The 27,764-nt window shown below is 35.7% G+C and overlaps 1 protein-coding gene across 1 annotated transcript in view; it reads right to left on the reverse strand.

Moving 5' to 3' along the window:
* Positions 1 to 937: 937 nt before the first annotated feature.
* CFAP54 (cilia and flagella associated protein 54) overlaps positions 938 to 27,764 on the reverse strand; it is a 118,953-nt gene continuing 92,126 nt past the window's right edge. The window contains 17 exon segments of the mRNA XM_075090088.1: positions 938 to 1,857; positions 4,343 to 4,420; positions 5,773 to 5,962; positions 6,794 to 6,900; positions 8,271 to 8,456; positions 11,575 to 11,783; positions 13,018 to 13,218; positions 15,312 to 15,453; positions 15,966 to 16,058; positions 16,828 to 16,933; positions 19,433 to 19,541; positions 20,730 to 20,885; positions 22,294 to 22,420; positions 23,693 to 23,878; positions 24,077 to 24,234; positions 25,174 to 25,312; positions 26,761 to 26,863. Coding sequence (XP_074946189.1) covers positions 1,738 to 1,857; positions 4,343 to 4,420; positions 5,773 to 5,962; positions 6,794 to 6,900; positions 8,271 to 8,456; positions 11,575 to 11,783; positions 13,018 to 13,218; positions 15,312 to 15,453; positions 15,966 to 16,058; positions 16,828 to 16,933; positions 19,433 to 19,541; positions 20,730 to 20,885; positions 22,294 to 22,420; positions 23,693 to 23,878; positions 24,077 to 24,234; positions 25,174 to 25,312; positions 26,761 to 26,863 — 2,410 coding nt within the window. The 3' untranslated portion in view covers positions 938 to 1,737.

Below are 27,764 nucleotides of genomic sequence, written 5' to 3' on the forward strand. Positions count from 1 at the left end.
GGAAAGACTAAATAGCTTTTCTGAAAAAGCTGCAATTTTCCACATGTTCCTTGTAAAAGAAAAATGAGTAATGTCAATTTTTATCTTTCCTGCTTTTTGAAGAACTGCAGAACAATAAATTCTTCTAATTGAAAGAATCATGCTAAGGAATAGCTCCTCCAAATTGGCTGTTAGGCAGTTGGGTTACATAACTGTTCTAACTCAGTTTTAAAATACCTCCCCTATCAATTACCCAGTTTTTACTTTCTTTTTATCGTTGTATCATAATCCTTCTAATTTTCCCATTACTCGTGGCATTATAGAAAAGGCTAGACAAAACAAAAAAATAGCACAACTTTTTTAAAGGTACACAGAACACGAATACATCCGGTCTTCTTTGTCTTATAGGAATAAAGAAATATAGTAAAAAACCTAACTCCATTTCTTTCTGTTATTGATCACATTTAAGATACTCATTATGCTGAATCTTTTACTTCTCCATCTGTAAAAGAAACTTCACTGGTAAATCAGGCAATATTTCTCTGAAAAGCACAAGCCAAGGGAAATCTGCAGTTTTCAAACAGCTCAAAGTATTTTATTGCTTTATCACTGGGCTACAGCACAGTGAGAGCCTGACTGAAGCGAAAGGAGCTGGCGTTTCAACCCAGTTGTTTATTTTTCACAGAAACTGAACCCAGGAATGGTAACTATTAGTCCTGAATTTTCACAGCTACAGAGGAGCATAGCAAGTGATAGGACAAGTCTCACAGGGCTCCTGCCCAAACATCCTGGTTTTCTGGCTTTTTTTTTTTGCAAACGAATTATTGTACCTAGGGAAGAAGTGCCTGGCCTTGTGATGTGAGCAAAACCAAAGGGCCATGAACTCTCAGTCCTGAATTTTAACTGCACTCTCCTGTGCAGCCTTGTTCAACTCACTCACTTTTCTATGTCAAATTCCCCACCTCTAACACTGGACAAGCGTATTTCCTCAGGTGGCTGTTGTTAGGACTCGTTAGGGTTTCTTCAGCGCTTTAAAATAATACTTACAGCATTGACAACATAAATAGAGGTTTTGTTAGCATTTTAGAATTATGACCACAAATGTTCTATATAGCACCATTTTATTTTTTGAACTGGCTTTTTTCCCCCCAGACAAATGCTTTGAAATTACGGAGACATCTGAAAGATCATTTTTACCTTCAGCCACCTGTGATGTGTTTTTCTTTAACAAAAGACGAAAAGTCTGAAAAGCTAGTTTCCAAATAGAGTGTAATAGAACAAACTTGGTGATGATTTTCATCCAACCCCCCCCCAAAAACCCTCAAAAATAAAACCAACTTTTGATAACTGCAAAAACAATTTAAAAACTGCTGGTGAAAATAAAACCTCAGGGAAAAAGCAGTATCTGTTAACTGATGCTAAAAGGCTACAGGCCCGTCCAGCTTTTCTAAACAATAAGAAATTACTGAAAAGCTAGAAAACCCCCAACAAACTCACTTAATTATAGATGATGGAGTAACTGGAATTTTTAATCCCCTTATTAGGAAACTACTTTTAATACATTTAATTCCTAAAAACGTATTTTAATTTTTAAAACTATTATTTTTAAAATAATTAGAAATAAGCTAAAAATGAAAATTATAGAACACATTAGGAGCTGAATCCTGATGTGATTAATGAGGTTGTTTCATTAATATCAGAGCTTAAGTCTAAATCTATAGCATTCAGCAACTGATTAAATTATTGCAAAAATAGAATTTAGTGAAACAGAGAAATGATCCAATTGAAAAGACTTTCTTCAGTTATTATACATCCATTGGCAGGATCAAACATATCTTCCAAACTTGCTATTGATTGCAAAGTAACATCAAATGGGATCTGAAAAAAAAAAAGAGGAAAAAAATACCAAATAAATAACTTTATTAAGCTTATAGGTACCAAAAATTACACTTATACAAATAAAATTAAATTAAAGCCAGACTTCTGACCTACAACCAATGAATAAGTTAGAAATACTCGTTGTCTCAATATAAATTTGTGGTTAATGACATCTCTTTCAGGAAACTACTAAAATAGTATTAAGGGGAGGAAATTCCTGTGAACAGTCTTGCTCACAAAGTTTATCCTGATCATCTGTAGGTAAAATGAAGATATCAGACAAGAGCAGCAAAAGCCATTAGTAATGCAGGAGGCTCTTCCGAAGATAAGAAGTTGAAAGAATTGAGCTAACTAAAAGGTGAAAAAGAGGGCAATGATAAACTGGTTTGTATGTCCACTGGACATGGAGAACTATTTAGCTGATTTAGATAAGAAGGAAAACTAGCTAAAGGAAGAGAAGCTTGGATCAGGGTATCTAGGGAGGTTAGTTTTTAATGCAATTATTTTATTTATAAATGTACTTTTAAGATTGGAACTCCCAAACACTATGCTTTGTTATCTCCCTCAAGAACATAGTTATTCATTGTATAGCTTTAAAAACAAGCCAGCTGATAAATTTTTATTGTTAAAAGAAGAAGAATCAAGTATTTTAAATCAAAAATTCAATAAAAATGCACTTTCACCACTTAGAAATATAATTCAGTGCCGAATCAAAAGCACCGTAAGACACATGAATAGAAAAAAGAGAATCAAAGAAGAGAAGCTGGAAACTTGATAGGAGTTAAAGTGTAACAGCTCAGTGAATGAGAAAACAAATACCACAAATTAGCACTGACTTCGTCCAATTAATTCACAAGAAGACAAGCAACAAAAAAGTGTGTGGGGAGGGGAAAATGATGTAAAACTCATTATAAGCAATGTATCTGCTGCCTTCTCCTGCATGCTTGAAAACAAAGGGAATATACTACCCTACAGTACACCTGATGCCACTCTGAGCTTTCCACCTCTAGCCAAGAAGACTGGGTCATGCACACATACGACTTGGAAGTTTGGAATACTTAGAAAGACGCTATGCACAATTAAGTGCTGGGCCCTCTACAACTTCTGTTGGCTGCAGAGAAGAATGATACTCAGCCTCTGGAAGGATTAGGCTTCACGTGCTCACCCAAATAGCATCTTAGTTTGAAGTCTCTGTCTGAAATTCTGTGTTGAAAAGCCCATTGTTCCACCGGTTGAAACATTTTCGCTTGTTGTAGCATTTAGCCAGAGCAGTTAACATCATAACCTTATTGGAAGGACACCACTAAATCTGCTCCCTCACTTTGATCATAGACCCACAAATAGAAGCAGGCAATGTGAAGAGGGTTCACAAGAATTTAAAACAGGTCCAGGAGGTCCCTGTGGTTCTAAGAAAGCTTGGCTGTGCCTTTCCCTGGGTACCTGGCAAATCTCTCTACTGTGGAAGATATTTCAGTGGGACTGTGAGAAGTATAGCTTTGCAGAATGAATGTCCATGTATTTTGATTCATTGATAAAGCCAGATTGAGTGATATGAAGCTCTGGGAGTCATCTGAGAGAAACCTTCAGAATGGATAACGAGGGGTGGCAAGAATGGTGCAATATGTATAAAAGGGAAGTAGGTACTCCTAGGTACCAGACTGCAGGATGTGCAGGACAGCATTACAAGTTCTGTCTTCTGTAACAGGCCACCAGCCAAACTGTTCCCAGATAAACCTCAGGATTAGCTTCTGGTAGGAAGAGCTACCTGCCTGGAAGAGAAGAGTACAGTGGATGCCTTATCCATTATCATTTCATTGTGAACAATTACAGGCAAGATATTTGAGGATTAGTAGGGGGGGTTGATACGTTACGGTGGATTCCAAAATCTTCCTTGGAGTTCCTTGAGCCCTGGCAGCTGCGGTCCTCCCCTGATCGCCCTAGGATGGCTGAGAACACTGAGCAGTACTGCTGCCCATGATGGGCCAGTTCCCATAGTCTCCTCTGGGATGCTGACTACAACTGGGTAACAAGATGAATACAACAGCATGGACAAAAAAAAAAAAAAAAGGCATGCTATCTCTCAGGGCAAGGCAGAGAAAGATAAAGAAAATAGAAGGAAAGCCTGAATAACTGTAAAAACAGAGGAATGCAAGGAAGTTGCATTTGGCAGTCGCGTCATGGAAATTCCCTGGAATTGGTGGAAATGACCAGAGAATGGTGGATAAACCAGAGGAAGCCATTTTTAATACATTTTTGTATGGATAAAAAGGTGATTCTAGCGAAAAATGAAGATACTCACAGATTGTAATCATGCACATTTGTATTTTATTTGTACAGATGAAAAAATAAAACCCAAAGAGAAAGCCCAACAATGTATGAGAAAAAAAATGGGAAGATACTTTGCGGTATAACCCATATTTCAGCTTAACTGAACAACTGTTTTATTTTAGAAAACAGATTTGTACTATGAATGAGAATAGCATACCTCAGTTAATGGCAAGGACAGGGCTGGAACAACAGACAGCAGTGCTTTGACTTCAGATAAACACCCTTTAGCCATTTCCTAATGGTATAAACCAAGAAAAAACTAATGTTGTACTATCATTTTCCTCTGTTAAGCTAGCAGACGGCTTGGCTTTACAAAATTTTTCTGAACAACCAAGTTTCAGGTTATTCTAGTTGAGTTCACAGCAAAATAAACCTTAGCTGATGAATATAAATTTTCTGCAACACAAATAGTTGTGTTTGCTGTACAAACACAAGTGCCCAAATCTTGCAGTTTCTACTGAGGCAAAATTGCCCCCGGCTCAGGTATTTAATCCAGTGAGCGAGTATACTTTTGCTATGTGTTTACTGAAGACATTCTAAACAAACAGTCTGACAAGATGATATTTATACATGTATAATGCATGGCATGTTAATCTTAGTATTCTAAATATTGTTTTTCCAGTTACTGACATATATTAATGAAAGTTCGAGCAGAACCCTTCAGGTAATCAGAAACACCCACTAAAGGACAGCTCTGTCTAACCTCCTGAATGCACCGGGATTGGCCAAAACATCATTTGTTCTCCAAGCGGGTCAAAATACAGCCTCGTAATAAAGGCACAGTGCACAATTGTCACTGTTTCACAGCATCCATCAGACAAAATGACAGCCTCTACATCATTAATCATTCCATATAATAGATATAAAGAGAATCCTGTCACATGATAAATGTCTCCCACTTTGAAAATAAACGTCTATTTTGCCTTGGCATTTATCAAGCAGCAGTTATGTGGTTGGCAACATTCTATTCCAATGACATTATCTCAAACAGACCACATGGAAAAATCTGAAATTACCTCTTTTGTGTGTGTATGTGGGGGGAGTAATTTGGTTGCAGACCATATTCAGTCTTGCTAATAAAAAGAATAGAGGACGGTGGCACAGAGAAAATGAAAATAAATTCACTGCCAGTTTTAGTCCTTTCTCAATAACATTATTAGAAGGTCCTTATTTCAGAAGCCATCACTGCCCATTTTGCATTGACGATGTGTAACTGATTTTTAAAAAGCACTTTTGGGTTGATTGCCATGCTAATTTAACACTATGCCAAGTATTTTCAGATGTAGATTACTATAAATTAGGCACCAATTTTCAAATCTATGTACCTGAAGATGCAGCCTTTATTTTCAGGTGGAAGGCTGAAGATGCTTGGTATTTTTGTAAAGTGACAAGCAATATATAAGGCAAAGAAAAAGTTAAATATTAAATGAAAAGTGAAAAATGTCTCAACATTTCTTGAAAGGGGTGAGGGAATTTTAATCTTTTATGTCTGCCTTCCAAGTTACCTGTCATTTATTTCCCCAAAACAGACATTTTAAATAAAAGACTGTCAGACATATTTAAGAGCTGCTCTCTGTTCTCACTTACTTCTGTTTTTTCATCAAGTTGCACTTCTGCAGCATTCATTTTGGGTTTTTTTAAAGGCGTTATTTTCAAGGTTTCACTTTGCTCAAGAAAACTTGTAGGTTCTGAAGCTGAAGACAAGCTTTTAGAACTTTGCATCAACATTTCAATTTGCTGCTTCAGACTAGATAATTTCTCCCGTAAAGAAAGAATTCTGAAAGAACACAAGATTTTTCATTGTTGATGTTATAAAACAACAATATTTGTTGTTTCCGTGTTATAATTAAACTGACCTAGCTCTTATTACATATTGATTAGGTTCTGTATTTTCTTTCATTTCAAGACTGATCTCATAATTTTACAGAGTTGTCCATTAAAGAAAGTGGAATTATGGAATGCATTAGCTTCTTGCATTAAAAATGGTGAGAAATATTTTAAGTATTCCTCTCTAAGAAAAGTTTTTCTCATCCAACCAGCACAAGGTGGGCTGACAAGCTACGTGGCAGGAGCTGCAACTCTTCTCGGCCCATTATTGCTTCCCCTCCACCTGCACAGCAGTTCCAAAAATTCTGGGGTCAGATGAATGACAAGGAAGAAATAATGAAAAACACCATAGGATCTAAAATGAAGGGCTAAGTCTGGGGCTACAACTGAGAAAAATTCTTCCATGCTCAGACTTGTAATATGGGATGGAGAAAGTAGCTGATTCAGTGAGAGAATGGGAATAACTGCTGGGACCGCTTCTGAGATTTGCTACTGTTTTCTTACGTTGGATGCCAGTGTAATAAAATTAGCATGACTTACTCACTTCTTTAAGAATCAAAACTAAAATGCTAAGGTACTGAAAAGGCATGTTTGAATGAGTTTAATGCTGTGTACAACATCTTACAGTTTTTATAGTGAAAAAATATCTGAAAAGTGAAAATGAATGCTTTTAAAGACTTACAGCTCTTTGATATTTTGTACTTTGTGTTCTCTCATCCTAAATGGTTGACTGATCTTTAATACAGCATGAAATAAAAGGATAAAGTCAGTGCTTATTTACCTATCCAATGGAATCCACAAGTGGCCTGAAAACATAGACACTGAACTGAAAATCTTGATGTTGCTAATCTTGACAGGCTTTGTATTGTAAGCATAAAGCAGCAAAACCTGTAAAAGGGATGGAATAGGTAAGCTGTAACACAGTACGGTATAGTAGACCTGAGCTATTTCAGTGATACTAGATTATAATAACTATCTAATACAATGTACTGATGAAGACAGGACTTTGAAAACTGATGACTGACTTTCAAGAAAGGGGGGAGTGTGGCCTTGTATGAATTTGTTCTATACTCAGTTTTCATACATATTAAAGCAATTTAATGATGGATATAATTTACAGAGGTTTGAAAATTAATTATACCCTATAGGTCACCATCAAAATCGCAGGCTTGTCCTGATCCTGGTCAATCAATCCCACTCATGCTTATGTCCAAAGTTCCAACTTCAGGTAGGCTGAACAGTGAGCTTTTACTGAATTTCTAAAGGCCCTGTGTAATTAGTTACATTTGCTATATGGCCTTGTGCATGGCTGCCATCCTACTAGTTTTATATCCATGAAGGGCACATAACTCACTAATCTAGTAAAGCTGTATCAATATAAGAGCACAAGAAAATGAAATAGAATATTCTCATCATTCACTGAATTGATTTGCTATTATGATTGAAAATATGCTTCTTAGGGGTAGCTGAATATTTTGACTATATGGAGAATGTCAAGAATATAGCATTCATACATTAATAATTTTCAACAGTTGTCTTTGGACCTCTAATGATCTGTAAGGTCATACTAAATTAACCTGCAAAGCTGTATTGAAAAGTACATTATATGCACTAACTTCACAGGGCTGCTATCAGCTTACTAATAGAGATAAAAAGAGTCTAGTAGAAAATTTGACACTGATATGTTATGCCAAAAGGTTTGGAGATAACGGATTTCTACTGCAGTAGCAGAAGTTTTACCTACATCCTGTTCCCTTGTTTAAAAATAAAACAAATTCTATGTCCTAGTCTCTTGCTTTCCTGCAACCCTCCAACCTCTCTCATCTTTCATGTTTAGTCTGATTTCTTAGGGAAATGAGGTTTACAAAATCCCTGTATACGTGTATCTTTGCTTTTCCGCCAGCCTCCCACCAAATAGTATTGTTTGAACGTATCGGTCAGCTCTAACCAAGCTTAACAGAGTGGAGGTCTGGAAGACATCAAGGACCTGCAAAAGGCATGAACACAACATGGCCTGGAAGCTCTACATAGTCAAAAAAGTCTTTCTTTGGGCTGCCACCAAAAAACTGTCAGGGCATTCTGTTTGTCCTGCATAGCAAGTTTGCATCAGAGTAAATATATAGCTCCCTGCTGCCCAGCTTGCCAATCAGCATATGGATAACTCAGTTAAAAAGCTGATCAGTCATAACACAAATATTCATTGGAAATGAGACTTAATGTGTTCCAATACCGATGGAATTGCTTTATTGTAGTTTTACCTTAGTCTCTGTATGGTTTGATTGCTTTGCCAGAGAAGGAATGTACCACTGAATGTTAATTTCCTTATTTGAAGCATTTGCTGCCCTACTCTCTGTCTGGCTGTCTGCTTCTGCAATGACAGAAACTGGAGAAGCTGTTCTCACGAGTGACATCTTTGATGTAATTCCAGTAATTTCAAGAGACATCTGAAACACAAAAGAAAACTGTAAATTTTATTTTTCTAGTGTAACATGCAAAATCTGTTACAATCGAGTGCCTACTAGAATTGGTATGACTTTCACTCCTGCACAAAAATTATGCTTCTTTAGATAAATGGGTAATTTTAAAAGGTGTCCATTTTACCAAGTTAAGGCTTTTCAAAGTTCACATGATGAGACATTTCTAAAGGTAATGCAAAGGACCTCTGGGCTGACTTAGAGACACCTGCAGTAACAATGATTGTTACATTTGACTTATCTTCCTTGTGGCGGTATGGTTTTTGCTAAAAGATATTATTTGACATACTGACCGTACAAAATGTAGTGCTGGAAAAGTATTCTATCTGCTATACATATTGATAATTAAAATAGTAATCTGAATGCTAGACTAATGCTTTATTTGTGTTTACCTATTTGTTTTCTCATTAGCTGTGCAACTAACAAAGGGTGATACCTACTGAAAATTCAGTCACTCAATTTGTGAGGAATTGTCATATGCAATATTTACTAAAATATAGAGAGAACATTAGCGGGTATTCACCACATAGTTAGAGTTTGGCCATCATTTTCCAGGGAAGCAATGAAGGAATACTGTCAACCGGCATTCATTCATGAATAAAAGCCTTTTTTAAAATTGTGGAATATTTTATTCAATGGCTGAACAGTGCCATACCATTTCTACTTTTTAAAGTGTTACGCAGATCTGCAAAGACCAGAGGAGGCCAAACAGTGACATTTTGGGGGAGTGCTGAAGCTATTTGAATAAGTTGTTAGTGTCTCCATCATTGATTCCAAAATATGGACACTGAAAACAGCTGCCTGGGCAGTTAGCCCATTTTTAATTTTGAATGTTCATCACTGAAAAAAACTGGACAATTTTACCCACTTCAGAAAATACAGCTCAGGACCGATACAGGGCAGTAAATCCAGGTGAGCAGAAGATGGATTTTTCACAGTGACATAATCCTACTTCATAAAGCCAGTTCCTATCCCACATCAAAATACAGTAGAAGTGAAGATAAAGATGAAGTTACACATGCTGAAGTCATGCATGCAAGCATATGGATATGCCTTCAGTATGGCATGGGAGAATTACCTGGGGATGATTCATGCCTCATAGGCTCTAAAGACTGAGGCAGTGGTAGCAGTGGCCATAACCCATGGTATGCCATGAGGTGTGCGTGGATCACCCACCTACTACAACGATCTTCTACATTCAGGATCCTAGACCTTAGTCTTGGCAATGAATCACCCCCTATCCTGCTAGCATAGAGAGTGAACAAAATTGTGAGATAACACATATATGGAGATGGGAGCAACCTAATTTATGCCATGCCCCTGAACTAGAGCTCTTAAAAGTCCATTTTATGATATGTATTTCTTTCTAAAACATGTGGTGTTTCCTGTTTCACTGAACTGCATCTTTTGTTATTTACATCATATTGATCTTTTTGAGGAAGGATATTACAACTGCTCTTGTCAAACTGGAAGGTTGCTGAATTATGTACATAAATATTTAGCTCTTCAACTTTCTCAGAAGCCTGAAAATAACAAACTGCCTTAGTTAAGTGTTTGCAATCCTACATACTATCATGGAATGGAATAAAAAACAAGCATGCCAAATGTAACAGGGCACATAATTTTAATTATAGCCTTCTAAATGTAATTTGGCTGCTTTGTTCGGCAGAGCTGAAAAAAAAAATTGAAGAGTCAAAAATAGAATTACAAAGACACATGTAAGTGAAATAACCTTGTACATAAAAATCATTCCTTCAAAAATTATATCTATTTGTACTGTTAAAAATCCCCATACCAAATTAGAGTAACATTTTAAAAAATAACTTCCACAGCCTTCTGAATAGTTAAAGCTTCTAAAAATGTTGTGATAAAGATCAATGAAGCTTAGAATTAAAAAAAATAAGAGCTTTATGCTTGTTAGCTGTCTACAACAGTGAAGCTAACACATGATTTTGCAGCTTGCACCTGTCACGAACATGACAGTGAGCTCTGAAGCTTATTATTCTAGGACAGTGTAATACTAATTATGTCAAAAGAAGAGCAGACAGAGTAAAATAATTTTTGATATACAATGGCTGTTATAAATGTCACATACCATATATTTACAATTTATTCAGTGGCACAGTCAGCTCTTTGTTGGGAAATGAGTAATGATATGCTGTCCAACACCGCAGAAAGTTCACCAACTCAAGAAGAGCTACTTTCACAAAAGTATTTTAATTCATTTTTATCAGATTCTCATTCTCACTCCTCAAGGCTTCCATCTCCATCTAATACTGAACATAATAGGTGAAAAATAAACCACAGAGTACCCTGTCATTTTAATTTTTTAGTATTAGGATAATTATTAATGTGAGAAGTGGGATGGAGAAACTCTGAAGACAATTATTTTTACATTGCATCTTCAAAGGCTGTTACTACTCAATATTCAATACATATGCCATGGTCAGCATAGACTCCAGAATATCAATTCAAGATTTCTGAGTAATATAGTCTGAGCTGCCTACACTTGAAAGCTCAAACAGTCTGTTCACAAGCCAGGGATCTGAAAAGATTGATTTTCTAGCCAGCTGATAATCAGCAAAAAAAAAATGGCACACAAGGCCTTCAACAAATTTTGAGAAAAAGTAAATTATATATTTTTGAAGATCATGGTTTTATTATGGACTAAATTAACAATATAGAGGCTTCTACATACAAATTACAAAGCAAACATCAGGACATTTTTGGTGTGAAACACGGAGATCTACAAGATTAAAAGCCTCAGTCCTACCAAATAACACAGCCAACTTAATTAACTAACAATGAAATCTTCCTAAATATCATTCTGCTTTATCTTCTAAGGTCTAAATACTCTGGGCATGGGATAGAGATAATTTTTGCAGGAATGAATAACAGAAGAATATTTGCATTTGTTAACTATGCCCATCACTGCTTGCACAGGATTTTAGTTTGGCACTGATCCCCTGCATAATGAATTTCATTCTTCTATAGTACTCTCAGATATATCATCATTGGAACTAGCAAGAATCTGAGCAAAATGCAAGTATAATACATATTTTTGAATCATCAGAAAGAAAATAAGTACCTTTGAAGAATCAGCTGACCTACCAGGTGGCAATTCTGTACCATGTAGCTCTGCTGGGAAATTCTCGAGACAACACCTTGAATATTCAAACAAATGTTTTTTAAGAAAGGAATGCATTTCTGCTATGCGTTGAACAATCTCTGTGTCAAAAACAGAAGTAAAGTGTCCATCTCTTGCAGAAAATGATCCAGGTCCTGAATTAGGAGCAGCTTTGAAAAGAGATTTTTATTACATCATCATTTGCCGTTAAAAAGTAAAGTTTATACAGCTACTCAATGTTCATAAATTTTGAAAATAGAGTAAAATATGTAAATTGATTCAATATCAAATAAATGCATTTCCAACAATTATACTGATTATCCTTAAATATTCCTAGGTTGTGCTACTTGTATTGCAAATTTTCACTGGAGATCTTATAATGAAACAAGCTCTGTTTAGACATTATGAAGTAGCATAAAATGGGAGGTGCAGTTTTGAGGTTGAGGGACTTAAATTTAGAAGTGTAAGCATCAGTATGTTCACTAGATGTCTAAGCACCCACTAAAATAAATACTTATTCAATACAGTCAAAAGAAGCTCTATGAGCTCTTAAGACTCTAATTTAAACAGCTAGTAGCTGATCAGCTGAATTGCTCCCTAGGCTGTATCATTGCTAACTGCAGCTGAGACATTCATGCACATTTTGACACCTACTTGTAGACCCCTTACTGTCCTTATAGTTCTGTGGTGAGGTAAAATACTTTCCTTTCATTTGGTGCTGCAATACAAAAACCCAACCATCCCTGAAATTATTCTTTTCAGAGTTGCTAGGTTTCTCTCTAGGCAGCACCTATATGTACAATCTAGTTCTGTTCTCACCTATCAGGTTGTCACTTGCATATCCAGCAGCTGGCCATCAGATACAGATGCATAGTATTAGAGCCCTGAAATGAATGGATTTTGAAAGGTCCTATCTATTACCATCTTTTGTCTACAGAGAAATAAACGAAGTATGTACATAACGTCTGGGGGTTTAGTCAAAACCCATGCAATAATGCTCAGCCTTCCCATTTACACTACGCTCAATTCTGACAAACAAGACCCCAAACTGAACAGATTTATTTCTGATGTGACTTAAGCCTGATGCATCTAGAACTAAAAATAGAGTATGAATTTTTTTAAAATTGCTTCAGATATAGTAATAGCAATTATGTTTTGAGGGATGCTTTTCCTGGTACCATGAAGACTTATGAATAATTATGAAAAAAGGTAATATCATCTTCACTTACAGCACTTCTAAACTGACACAAATCTTGACTCCAGTGAAGATTTTTTCACATTTATATAATTTAAAGGAACTCAAAATGAGACTATCTCAGATGATGGCTTTAGAATCTGACACTGTTGGCCCCAGAACAGTATCTCACCTATGGCAGTTTTCTAGAAGGAAGAAAAAATTCATACCAAATAGGCGGTTTGTGTTATCAAGCCTCTTTAAATAACTGTGGTAACGGATTAAGTGAACCCATGTTATTGTCTCTCTCTTCCGGCTGGCCTTGGTCACAAGATTTTCTGTTCCTTTACTTTGGCTCTGCTTGTCTTGTATGATTTGTTTATTTCCAGTAGAAGATCCTGTGGGACTTTCAGAGACAACGTTGTATCCATCTGTAAATCCAATAACAGTTCAACAATCACATTAAGTGAATGGTTGCAATTCAAAAGCTATTTCTGCGTTGTGTTCAAACTGACTAATCTGTAACTAAAAATTTAACTTGTGAACTTGCTTATGTTTTTCATAAGAGGAAAATTCTTTCTATTCTGCTTTAATATTAGTTGAACTAGTAAGGAAACTATTTCTCATACCATGGCCAGGAATCTGACTGGTCCTTGCAAGAAGCTGAAAGGGGTAGAGAGCAAGGTTCGTTCTTTCTCTCTGAATTTAAATATAAAACCATTATTTCTATACATTGTTTAATAGCAGATATTTAGTAAATGGAAACAATACTAGGAGTCATAATTCATAATTACAGGAGTTGGAACTTCCCAGTTATATTGACCTGAACTCAGAAGACTTAGCCACTCTGAAATGTTTACTGTTAGATTCAACCCAGTCCGTTTTAGATATTAAGCACATTATCAGTGAAGTGTGTTCTTGAATTTGGACTAAAAAGATTTTTTTTTTTTTTGGTGCATCCTAAAAGTTACACTTATGCAAAAAGAGGGAAAAAAATTAGTATAGTTATCACTGTATCACTGCTTATATTTTTTTCACTGTATTAGTACATGGCTCTCTCAAAAGCCTACACAATTCTTCTGCCGTTTCTCATCCCAAATTGAACAAACATTACATTACAGTAATTCCCAATAGTAAGCTTCCAGAAGATAATTGTGTGCTTATACAAAATCTGAATGTCTTCATTATTCCTGATATTTCACTGCCAATTGTAAAAACAGAATTTAGTTAAAATGGCCACATTGTTTATAGATGAAATTTAAACAATGTGTTTCACTAATGGTTTTTCAGAAAATATTTAGCATGCTGTGCTCATCATTTCCATTTCAATTTACCTTTATATATTTTGGCCTACTATAGCTTTTCTACATTTTCTATTCTTCTTTGTATTGCCTAACAGAACTATCAGGAGAAACACCTGCTGCATTGGCTAAAAGAAAAACCCATCTGTAATTATAAGCAAATGGAGCTAGTACAAAACAATCAGATTGATGGAAGGTCTTAGCATACAGCACTTGTTTTCATAAACCAATCAAAGCACATATGTTTAAACACTGTACAGTAAGTAGACATTGCTCAGCTTTGCCAGCAACTATCAGGCAGAGCAATTCTTTCTACGTCAGTCACTTGGGATGATTGAGATGAAGCCACTGAACCAAAACTTATCACTAAATTAATGGTTCCCAGTTTAAAAATAAATATATATATCTTGCCTTAGCGTTTATGTAACATCTAGCAACCATTATCCCAGAATTCCTACTTTAACTGATTTTTATTTTTTTAATCAAAAACTTCCATTTCATCATCTCCATTAGCTGTAAAATAAATGCAGAAGTTGGAAATAAACAAAGACAAAGTTCTACCAAGCTAATGGAAGCATCTCTATGGACTGGAAAGACAGTGAAAATTTTTTTATTATACTGACTTTGACTTTTAGAGTACAGCTCCCAGGCAGATAACTTGGCAAGGTTTGGGGTTTGTTGGTTTTGGTTGTTTGTGTTTGGTTAGGATGGTATTTTGGGGGGCAGTGAACACGGAGAGACAAGCTAGTCAGCACCAACACGTCTTTGCAAAATCAAAAGAAAAACGGAAAATTTCCGTGGAAAAGTTAATATGCCTGGGGAAGAAAAATCTGTTCTAAGTAAGTGTTTGAAAAAAAGCAGTGATGATTGATAGGGGGGCCAAGACCTACTATAGAAGTCTGGGGAAGACCTGTGACGAAGTTCTGTGTGTTCTTCTAAAAGTATGGCAGTATGTGCACTCTGTCTTTCTGAGCCACAGTATGCAACCAATGCAATTTTTCTTAACCTATTGAACACATGAACAGGCTGATATTTAAAGACCCATTAGGTCTACTCAATATTTTGTACTGCTATGCAGGACGAGGATTTTGCTTTTACTTTCTAAATTTGACTTATAATTTTTCATAAATGAAAATTAGATATTAAAAGTATTACTAGATGACATGGCATATATAGTTTATTAGTTATTTAATGTTCTAATACTATTAGGTATAAAGGAATACCAGATAAGAAATCTCTGTACGAGGCAAGAAGATCCATGGAAGCAAATTCTGGGATTTTCTGTTGCACTGCATCCTTCATGCTGTGTTCTTTAACACTCTTCATTCCAATTAACAGCTGAGAAGCAAGCGCAGCTTCACTGACCTAAAAATAATACTTATACTATTCAGAACCAGTTCACTACAATATTGATTTAAAATCTGAGAACAGCAAGATGATGACAAAAAATTAATTACTCAACGTACTATATTTTTAAAAGTTAGGAAAATATTCTATTTCTCTCTGACATATGGTACATACTATACTTAAATAACTCATTACTGCTGACAGCTTAATTACTACATAAGTGATTTCAAATCAGATATCCTCACCTGGATGCCACTGATGTCTACCTACATGTCAAACACATATCAGGCAGTGTGCTGATTTATTTGCATTGAATCAAAGTTGAGGTAAACAGAGTCAGATCTGTCCAAGAGAGACTAAATGCACTACTCAAACAGTGTCCATTTTAATTTCCTCAAATAAGATCCATGCCAGAAATTTCAGGAAACCTTAATTCTTGTCTTGTTTGCGTTGTCTTGTTTGTTTGTGTAAGTAGCATAAGATGAAATGAAAAAAAAACCCAAATTACCTCTTCAGAATATTGTACCAACCTGTGTAGCTGCTCTTACTGCAATCCAGGCTTGTACTTTGTAACCTTCTGATTTCAGAGCTTCCTCAGGAGAAGAGAGTTCTCCAGAAGAGTTCTAAATTTATACACCAGATCATAATTAGGATTCTAAATGTATTATGGTAAAAAATATTTTAAATGTAGAAAAAAGTCTTCCTACTGGTAGAATTATTGTTTTATTTGCAAGTTGTAAAAATCAGCATTGATTGTAAATCCATAAATTAATTGCTAAAATTGAAAAAAATTATCCAGAGCATACTAATTGGCTGCTCCTGTAAAAATTTTCTCAGAGCAGCTCACACTGCAGTCATTACTGTATACAGTTTTGCTATAATTTTCCGTTTTCTAGAATCTTGATTACCTCTTTGCTCTATGTTAGATACTATGCTTTGAATCTATGGCTTGTAGCCACTTTAATGTAGTTAACGTAGTTTATATTTCTTCTGCTGTCACTCATATTTGTAATGAAAAGTTGAAACCTGGTGATGTATAAATATTACCACTTAAAATCCAGGTTTGAATGTTATGTTTTCTTTGCAAGGTACAAATTAATTAGTACATAATCAGCAATGAAAACACCGTTGGTTCTGTTTCTTCCTGTTTTATACAGAAAAATACTTTAAATGTTATCTTTCAATGCAATAAACATGAGAAATAGCATCAAACAAGATAAAATTCTACTGCTGTACTATATGATTTCTTTGTGTTATTTTTCTAGTAGGACTTTTAGTATCAGTATGATTTATAAGTCACTGTAAGTAATAGTGTGGCAAGGTGCACCATGTTGTAACAGAAATAGATTTCCTGCTTTGAAGAGGCCACTACCCAAAAGATAAAAAACATACGATTGATTTGGAAGGCACCATCTTGTCTGTTTGTGACACATCCTCATTATTTGTGGCAAAATGCAAATTTAATAGTGCTATTTCAAGGTACGATCTTCTTATTAACCTGTAACAAACAACACATAGATCAATCAATGTTAGTATCAAAGTAAGCATTACAGTAATACAACCTGACCCCTGCATAAGACTAGCCAGACAGCCTCACCAAATAAATCATTCATCCAGCTCTCATCATCTACTGAAAGCGTATCTTCTTTCAGAAAGCCATGTGATCCTGTTTTAAAGCCTTAGTGAGTCTAAAACACCCCTGTGGTATGCTTAACAAATAACACATTGATTTAATAGTATGTCAAATATAATTTGCATTATGTACAACAAGTATTCCATAAATAAATTGCCAATGTTTAGTAGGAAAACTGTAATTCTGCAAGGGAAGTGATCTTTCGGTACAGAATCTGTATGGGTTCCTCTTTGTTCCTCAAGTTAAAGCATGTATTGATTGTCCTGGTCTCCCTGAAACACTGGTGGCTGAATTTGGATATGTGTCTTCAGTCAAACTCTTCCAAGCATCAGCAGAAATACCCAGAGTGACCAAAACAGTCTTCGATTTCTTCACTCTGCTCAGCTGACGAACCTTCTCAGTTCTGTGTTCTGTACCAGAATACTCTATATCTTCAGACAGACTGTGCTCACCAGTTCCTGTTCTCCTCCTATACTTCCTTCTCCTTTCGGTTATTTTTACAGTATTATTATAAACCAGGCAAAAATCATCGACTTATAGTATCACAGAATGAGTTGGGTTGGAGGGGACCTTTAAAGGTTGTCTAGTCCCACCCCCTGCCATAGGCAGGGATATCTTTAACTAGATCAGGTTGCTCAGAGCCCCATCCAACCAGACCTTGGATGTTTGCAGGTACGGGGCATCTACAACCTCTCTGGGCAACCTGTTCCAGTGTTTCACCACCGTCATTGTAAAAAATTTCTTCCTTATATCGAGTCTAAATCCACCCTCTTTTGGTTTAAAATCATTAACCCTTGTTCTACCACTACAAGCCCTATTAAAAAGTCTGCCTCATCTTTATTAGAAGCTCCCTTTAAGTATTGAAAGGCCACAAGAAGGTGTCCCCAGAACCTTCTCTTCTCCAGGCTGAACAGTCCCTACTCTCTCAGCCGTTCCTCACAGGGGATGTGTCCCATCCCTCTGATAATTTTTGTGGCCCTCCTCTGGACCCAGGCCAACAGGTCCATCTCTTTCCTGTACTGAGGACCCGAGAGCTGAATGCAGTACTCCCTGTGGGGTCTCACGAGAGTGGAGTAGAGGGACAGAATTACTTCCCTCGACCTGCTGAAAATCACTATATCTGGAGAATCTCTGCAACATTCCTATTCCCTGTAGGTTTTTAACAGTCTTTTTATGCATGTTCCTCCTGGCTCTGTAGAACTCTCCAGATCTCCCCCATGAATTAGCTTTCCTAAGCACAGCAACAAACTCCTGCTCATGCAGTTACTATTCTGGACAGAGTCATATTATACAGAGTTGGCTGTTTATATAGCACAATAAATTCCAGCTTTGGTATGATTTCTACAGTACAGCTCAAAATAGGGCAAACTAAGTGGGAAAATGGCAAGTTCTGCACTTGGTGACAATTTAGTTAACTTTCTAGTCTTGCTAACTAAAAAGGATTTGAGACATCAAGAAACAACTTTAAACAATTCCATAGATATCAAAGGGCTTGAATAAAGGTGATTGGGTTGTTTAGTTCTCTAAAATAAGCAAGCCAAGGTCCATTGATGTTGCTGTATATTCTTTTTAGAAAGAGAGTAGCAAATTAAATAAGAGGGTAGCAAATTAATCCTGCAAAACATCACCACAGTCCATTTCTGTTCTATCTTCCATCATGCTGACTGCTTTTAGAGGTTTATTACTATGCTACTGCTTCTGTGTTCAGGCTTCTGGTTCATTAAATTAAGTAAGAGAATACCAAAAAAAAGCAAGGTAAATTGCTGCCTTCACACTGTCTGTAACCAGACGTGGCACATTAGTCATTAAGACTGGTCAAGAAACTAAAAAAAAACTGAAGTCCAATGTATCAGAGCAGCCTGACAGAATTTATTGGCTGGCTTGGCTCAGCACTTCCGGCGTCTTTTATGCTGATAACTAATGCCAAAGTCACTGTCCTGATATCTGTTACAAACACATTTCCTATGCTCCTTCTGCCTCTGTTCTTCTGACTGTTTCTGGCTGCTAACCTTTTCAAGCTGGATTTCTATTATCTGAAAGGGGACAGACCATAGCTCATCTTCTGAAATATGAATAAAACCCCTGTTTAATTGATAGCTCTGTTCCTAGTGTTGACAGAGTGGGTGAAAATTTGGAAATAGAACAGAAAACTGTAACTTTGTATACTCTAATATATGCTTTTAAATGTTCTCAGCATTTGTTTTAAATAAGAGAATAAATATACAGTAGCTCTTCTATACTGCAATAGACCAAAACGTAGAAGATTCTTAATAGAAGTCCCACACCAAATCTCAGAAAACTGTCAAAAAACTACATTCATGTGTGATTAAAATTATTTTGAAAGTTATATAGCTTGTTTCTTACTCAAACTTTTGGTCATATTCCTGGCTGAGTTTTATAGCGTCCAACAGGGTTTCAAAAGCTCGAGATGACTTTTTATTGCCTGCTTCAGTTATCTGACGTTCTACCTTACCTAAGAAAGAAATACAGAAAGCAGATTTGCAAGATTTTATTCTTTTCCTATAAGACCCACCAGGAAAGTTGAACAACATAGTGCATTACCTATTCTCTTCCTGATAAGCAAAATCCTTTCCGGCTTGTTTAAAATGTAACATGCAATGCCAGTATAGCAATTTACTTCACAGAGCAGCTAAAATAATCAAACGTTGGAATCATATTGACTCCTAACAAGTAGCCATCCTAAGTAAAAGACCATTGTGCATGGAGAAGTTGACGCACAGACACAGGCCTGTTCTGTGCTGCACTATGCTGCACAAACAGTGTGGCCTTCAGGCCTGTGCTGTGCTGTGCAGATCCCTTAGCCACGGAATAAATATAGCCTAGCTGTAACAGAAGAGCCTGTTTGCAGCATCTTCTCGGTATCAGTGATTACACCACCTGCCCTTTCTGTAAAAGTGCAGCAAGAATTTTTTATGTGAATATGCTTTTTGTTTGACGGTAGAAATGATGAATACAACTGTTTTCTTTTAAGAAAATCTTCTAACAGTTCAAAAGACCAAAATGAAGCAACCTTTCCACAGACGGGATCTGCGTGTTGTGCTACAACCTGATTGGAACCCATTCAATACTGCACAACTTGGGGTTCTCAGCATCTGAAGGGACATAAGATTATTTACACTATCCTCTTTTTCGTTATAGTGTTAACTCCAATAAAAGGCATTTTAAGAGATACTTTACAAAGTGTGAGTGCCTTTCTGGCTGGGATCCTAACAAACCAACACCTCCTGGTGCAAAACATAATGCCACTAAAATCCAAATGCATGCAAACACTGTGTAATTCATTAGCTTTGTTAAATCTTTTAGAAATACTTTCTGAGCTTCTCATCTTTATTTCAGACTGATGCAAAGAAGCTACTTAGGTTTCTGCAGTGTCCTTAATCCCATTGGCCACACCCTTTGATCCCTGATAACATAGAGGTGAGAGATGTTCTACTATGGTTTTGAAATTATTTTTTGTGTAATGCATCCTGAACTATGTTGGTGTGATACTAAACACAGGAGAGAGATCTGCAGCTAGACAGGGTGAGAAATATCCAAATCTGTTCTATTTTTACAGTAAAACGTCACCATTTTAAGAGAGGCCACATGCATAACATTGCCTAGAAAGGCAATCATGATGGACAAACAGGATTCTGTTTACCTATCTGAAAAAGAAGTTCAGCTTCCATATCTAATTTTTTTGTTGCAGATGCTCTGCAAAGCTTCAATGCTGATTCTAAATGTTTGAGAGCACGTAGCCATTGCTGTGGATCTCCTCTTGCAGGTGTACAAGCTACTTTTTCAGCTAATGTGTGTCCTAAGGAAAACAAAAAAGGCAGTTCTTAGTAAATTATTTAATAGACAACCAATATATGCAAAAAGAAACAACTTTCTTAGAACAAATGCTGTTACATATTTACTCTTACAATCCAATTCTCAAAAATCAGAGTGATTAATGGATATAAATACAGAACTATAATGTTGTTTCACTACTTTTTGATGCCACTGAGGTTTACCTAGGCCCTCCAAAAGAAGCTCAGGCTACACAAATAAACCCTTCCACAAACTGTCTGGAAAGAGTAGCAGTAAGCCACTTCATAACTTTATTTCACCTGGCAGTTGTAGGCAAAACCTAAACCTCTCTAGGCGTTTCCAAATTCCCATATTCCTTTTGTATTAACCAGTTCTAAAGGTTTCTTCGATGTGTTGCATACCTCTCACATTGTACTCCCCAATATTCATCTGTAGTTGTAGGCTCTTCCTAAAAGAAATGTGGATTTGGAAACAGGAACTGGTCAAACATGTCCATTACTATGAGTGTGTCCGGCCATGCCTGCACCGGCAAGCAGTAAAGCACAGTAAGACTGGATCTCTAGAGCAAACCAGCTTGTATTGAACACCTGACAGCCACAGCAGACGCATTTCAGAATGTTTACTTTAGACTAGCTCTATTCTAGTCCTAAGAGCTGAATACAAAGTAGTGGTTAGGGTGCACCGATGTGCTCCTGGAGCACATCTTCCTGAAGAAGAATCCACCCACTCTGAGGCTGCTCCAGAATGTGAACCAAAGTGCAGTAATGATTCTAGATTCTTCAGGTCCATTGTAAGTCAGATATACACCAAATTAGTTTAGCAAAAGGAATAAAGAGACAATATCCCTTTCTCTATATTTGCTATACAGCAACAAATCTCAGATCTTAAAGGTCATCTTCTGTTACTATGCAGCGTATTTTCAAGGTTCTATATATATGTTATCAAGAAAAGTGGTTAAACTGAAGGGTGACAACAGTAACAGACACTATTTTTTTAATCACTATTATCCTATATGATTTGATATCATTAGTTAGTTCCCATATAATTGCTTCCAGAGAGATGGAACACATACAGGAATTTTTCACAGAATGAATGCTTTGTACTGAAGCTGGAAAAGTATTGCTAACTTCCACTTAAAAAAATTAAAGTTCCCATTAGTTTCATCAAGCTATAACATTAATATTTTAGCCTTTGTTGATTATAGTTCCCATAAGAATTGTACCTTGCTTAAACACATTGCATGGAGCCAAACAGGCATCTACTGTTAGTTTTCAAAATATTTTATTTGTGTATGAAAAGAATTTATTTACTACATTCACTTGTGATGCATCAATTTATCTGCTGTTCCATAAAATATGATTGAAAATGAATGAAAATTTTTAAATTATAATAATGACTTGCATTTTTCTTACCGATTCTCATTTTGACTTGGGCTAGCAAGTTTATATGTGGCAAGTAGATATTTTTTGTAGGTAGGACCAGGCAAGTCAATGTACTGTCTTCTGTTTGCCGTTCAATGGGCTCTCCACAAACAAAAATCTATGACAAGAGTATGCTTTGTAAAATCAAGTTGCAGACAGCAAATTAAATAGTAGTTTGAAAAAGTAAGTTAGGTATTGCAAAACCCGGGAACTCAAAGGTGTCTTGTAAAAGTGCACTAGAAAAGGGCTTGATACTCCCGAAGTCCTTTACTTCAGTTTGTGATTGTATTCTTTGCAGAGGAGTTTGGTAGCAAATAAACAATTTAAATGAACTCTTGATCAAATTTATTAATGTTAGGCTTTGGTTTCTAAAAGCAAACTTCCTCATATCAGTCTTTAAGAAATAGATCTCCCAAGTAACCCAAGCCCTAGAAAGAAATCGTCACTTCTACAAAGAAATCTGACATCCAACAGAGGCCAGAAAAGAAAAAGAAAATAACATGTACAGACCAGTCAAACTTTTCATTCATGGAAATAAGATGATGGGGACATGCTGTAAACTGTTAAGTCTCTTGAAGGCTAGCAAGTCTCACAAGTGGAAATCTGAGTCTGAAGTGATTCGTATGATTCTTTATTACTTGAGGGAACAAATGTTTCAATGGATTAAACTTCTGTATTAGGAAATATGAAGGAAGAATTTGATCCAAAAGCTTTTCTTTATAAATTGTATCAAGAACAGGTAGAGGCTGCAGAGGTGCATATCTATTTTTGGATCACCAAATAGTTAAATGGTTTATTACTATACATTCCTCTCTCAGATTTCATGTCTTCAGATTTTTTTTTCCTTACCTATTTGAATTTTTACGTGGTAATGATTTCTTCATACTGATTTTAACAATCTATCAATCTAAATCATAAACAATATGCTACTTTATATAGATCTTCTAATTCAGATTATTCTAAGTTAAGATAAAAAGCTAAATTCTTAAACTTGGATGCTCAAGAGTTAGGAGTTTTATGAGATGCACATCTGCCCTGAGGTGCTGAGTACGAACATACTAGTACGAATGGGAAAAGTGAGTTCCACATCTCTTTAAAAGTCAAACTACCTATTTCAATTTTCACACATAAATGTATATTTTGCAAGTATTCAATATTTTTAAATTGTAAGAAAATACTGGACCACATACATGAGTATGCATGATAAGTATGCATAAATAAGTTTGGTAAAATGAATTACTTCTTTACACTATGTAATCTAGGGAAAATTGAAATGATCAGCTAATAGGAATAGCCCTTTTTATAAATTGTTAAAATAGTTTCCAGAATAGATAATTAAGATTGTTGGAAGGATTTGCAAATGCTGTGTAAATCACCAATATATACTCACTGCTTTAATGGTAAGCTCATGTGCCAAAATTAGTAAGTTTAATGGTTCCACTGTAGAAGAGCAATGTTCTGTATCCTCTACTGTTTGCAGTGTTAGTATGTCTGCCAGCAGAAGCATACTTTTCACAAGAGTCAAAGAAGCTGGAGAGGAAATATATGTATCCTCTTGGAGTAAACTGATGACATTCTGTTTGGACATAGACAACATAAACCAAAGTAGTTACTACCTTTGCTGTCTATTTACGAGGACAAATCACACAAAGTTAAAAAAAAAAATCTATTTCAGTGGCACTATTTCAAGCTTATTTAATGCTGGCATCAGCTGTTCTGACCACATGAAAAATGCGCCAAAGAAAAGTGAACAGTTTCTCCTTTGTGCTCAAACCTGCAAAAGAAGTTTAATGCCTTCCACGGGACGTTTTTCTTGCAGGTCAAGAATAGCAGCTTGCACCATCATTTCAGCCTGAGTCTCAGTATCACCAAAGGCTTTTGCCTCTAGTATTACTTCTTCTATCACACTTCTGCGTTCAGCCACATCATTTTCTAAAAGAAGATAATATATGAATACTAAAAATACAATAGAAAAGACTTTATGGTATCTTCTACCATTCTTAAGCCACTTCCACACTAAAAAGTTACAGAAAATCTGATGTGATAGATTCCACATTTACCATTTCCTCAATTCTGAGCCAAATTTACTTTAAAGAGAGAGAAAATCCCCTTAGTTTTTAAACTGCACTTGGTTTAAGTTCATCCAAATACATTCTTTATATGTAAACCACCAGCATAAATAATTAGATTTTGTAAAGCACATGTCATTCTCACCCATATTCAAAAATCTGATCTTAGTTATCATTCCAAAATAGTAACAGCCTTCATGGGAATTATCCAGAATAGATAAAATAAAGAGTTTGGCTACAGACCTAGACTGTGATTTTGATACTTAAGTGACCATCAGAGTTTTTACTAAGTTCATAGAACTAAGGAATGAAAAATCCTTTATTCAAAACCAAACTGTAATAAATGTGTTTTGTAACACCTCACTTAAATTCTTCAAAAAAAAAAGAATCTGGAACATTGTTAGGAGATATATAGGAACATTTCATTTATTGGAGATATAAAAAGTGGAAAAAAAATTGACACTTTCAAGTACATAGCAACAGTGTTTTTTTAAAACAAGCATACTTATTTAACTTAATTACACTAGAACATTTCAAACTTTTTCACACACAAGCGATTTATCAAAAGATAATGATCATTAAATTAATGTTAATTAAATGCTTTGTGTTTACATGCTCTAGGGAGAGATTGTTCTCAGAAATATCTTTTCCTTTTTGCACTGGATGAATTTAATACAAATAATTGCTCAGTGATAATACAGCCCCAGAATTAATGTTAATATTTTTATTATTAAAAGAACTGTGCCTGAATAGGTTTATTTGCCCATTCTACTCCAAAAACCTAAACTAAAAAGGGTAATACCTTCCATATCAGCAACGCCATAGATCTGTGTTACTAGTGCAGTCACTAATGTTGTATGACACCTTAGCCACAGATGTATGTTCATACGATCTTGTGCTGTTATACTGTGAGACAGTTGAACATCTTCAACATAAGAGTCCTAGTAATTTCCAAAAGGATGATAAATGTTACTTTCTGAGTCAACTACTTTACTACAAACAAAGCAACAGGGCAGCATCAGTCTAAAATAAATCAAATTAATCCAAATAACACAATTATAACCAGAAGTTTATTTGAAGTGTAGATACATAGAAACGTATTTTTTAATAATTGGGGTCCCTTTGTTATATAACTTTTAATATATAGAAAAAAAGAATTGTAATAAATGGAAATTAAACCAGCTCTTGTGGGAGAGTCCATAAACATACCCATATGTATGTGTCATGGAGAATAATTCTAACAGTTTGGATTTTATTCCTCTCAAACAGGAACATTACACAAAGCTCTAAGGCACATAACAGTCTAATTGTAGAGCAGGATCAATATCAAGTTCTGGTACCTCACTAGTGATTAGAAAGAAATTTTAATTTTTTGATTTCTAGCTTTTAGTGTTTCTGGTGATTAGAAACAAATATTAATGTAATGTAGTACTGGAAGTGTTTGGGAGAATTCTCAGCTCAACTCCCTGTGTCATTTCACATATTTTAAACAGTCTTTCTATTACAAAAATTCTACGGTCCATATTCTAAAGATGTGTTCCAGCAAGCAATAAATGGACGCTGCACCTCCTGTGTTTGACTTACACAAAATCTCATCATGAATGACTTGCACTGATGCAAATGAGGGAAAAAAATAGCCATAACTCAGTAATTGGCTACAGGGCAGTCCTAAGAAAACGTAGGAGGAAGTTCAGAAAGACAGAAGACCCTGATATGCAACACAGACAGAGAATAATTACATTAGATGCAAGAAAGTCCAATCTTGTTATATATGCTTCAAAATCTGGCCTCACTGCTCAATTTCTCTGTCCATGTGAGTCAATTTGACTTACTGTCCGCTTGAGTGTGGCTGCGTGGTATATTACCAATAGGTTTTGTACATTGGCTTTCCAAAGCATAGGTCAGTATCCCTATGTGTTAGACAACAGAAGTGAGCTGAAATCTTGCTAAATTTGGAACATAGCAATGATGAGAACTGGTCTGTTTGGCTTTACGAAAGAGGATACTCTGAAGTAGGTTTTCAGTCAAAAAATTTTAAGTATCTTAACTGAATAATACAAGTTTTTTAGCTGATAGCTATTTTTCCCACTTTCTCTTTGTTTGCTTTTTTTTAAACAAAAGGAGACTTTCAATGCGGGCATTTGAGAGTATACAAATAAAAACTGTAATTCCTAACCACACACACATTAAAGTGACGATTATAGACATATTGAATATACTATAAGCAACCAGGTAACTGAAGTATGTCATACATCATTTTCTCCCCAGGTTAATGGTAAACATGTAATACAGATGACTGCTACATTCTAGTATTCTGAAAATCACTTAACACTTATTACAAGGTTTCATATACTAAGAAACAATAGTTTAAAACAATATCCATGCATACCAAACACTCCCTTTCATCCTTTTCTTCTTGAAACCGTGTCACTTCCATCTTAAAAATTTTTGCATCTTGGAGAAGTCGAATTGCAGAGAAAGCCAAAGCAACACTGTGATACAGAACAGTATTATTAAAAAATACTTATGAGCCATTTTATGCTTTCATTAGAATAGATACTTCATTTCTGACTACATCAGAGACGCCTATCAGCAGCTATCAATTTTTGCTTCAGTAGAACAAAAAAAATTGCACTTTGATTATATTCTGAGTCTGTAGGCACTGCAGTATGAAAGTGAGAAGACAGCAGAAAGAGAAAAAGTTTTGCCAATAACAGACGTAACCTGATAATAATGGATAAGCCAGATACATCATATTCTGTTGGAGCAATCAAAGCAGAACTCCACTATAACTTTCAGTTACATGTATCTGTCTTCAGGGATGGGCTTTTAGAAATCAGAAGATGTAAAAATACTGAAAATGACAAAATGTATTAGAAGAGTTCTGTATCTCATCCACAGCAAGAGAGGTGATAGAACACCTTCTTCCTCAAAGCCCTTCCAGACTATATGTTAATCCTTCTATTAAATCCACATGACCAAACACTCACAGGATTGTAGTAAACACCATGAACCAAAAACTGAGCCAGGTGCCACCCTGGCAAAACCCTGTAAGCAATCACATGACATCGTGTCTGCTGACCCCCACCCCAATCATAAATCCTTTTCTGGAGTTCACTCCAAACAGCACCTAGAAAGATACTGTGAGGACTGGTGCACCATTCAACCCCCCCATTCCTAAAAATAGTGATTTGGAATCCCAAAATATTGTCAGGTTTCTTAAAATATTAACTACTACATTTTTTCCTTTTTACGCTGTCTTTTTAAAGCTTTCAGATGCACTTCAATTTTCATGACATCTATAGAAATGTACATCTATAACAGCAGACTCTGTGAATGCTATTATTTTCATTATATGAAGACACTTGTAAAACCAACATAGTGAGATCTTTT

The sequence above is a fragment of the Phalacrocorax aristotelis genome, chromosome 1 (genome assembly GCF_949628215.1).
Source record: "Phalacrocorax aristotelis chromosome 1, bGulAri2.1, whole genome shotgun sequence".
NCBI classification, from domain to species: domain Eukaryota; kingdom Metazoa; phylum Chordata; class Aves; order Suliformes; family Phalacrocoracidae; genus Phalacrocorax; species Phalacrocorax aristotelis.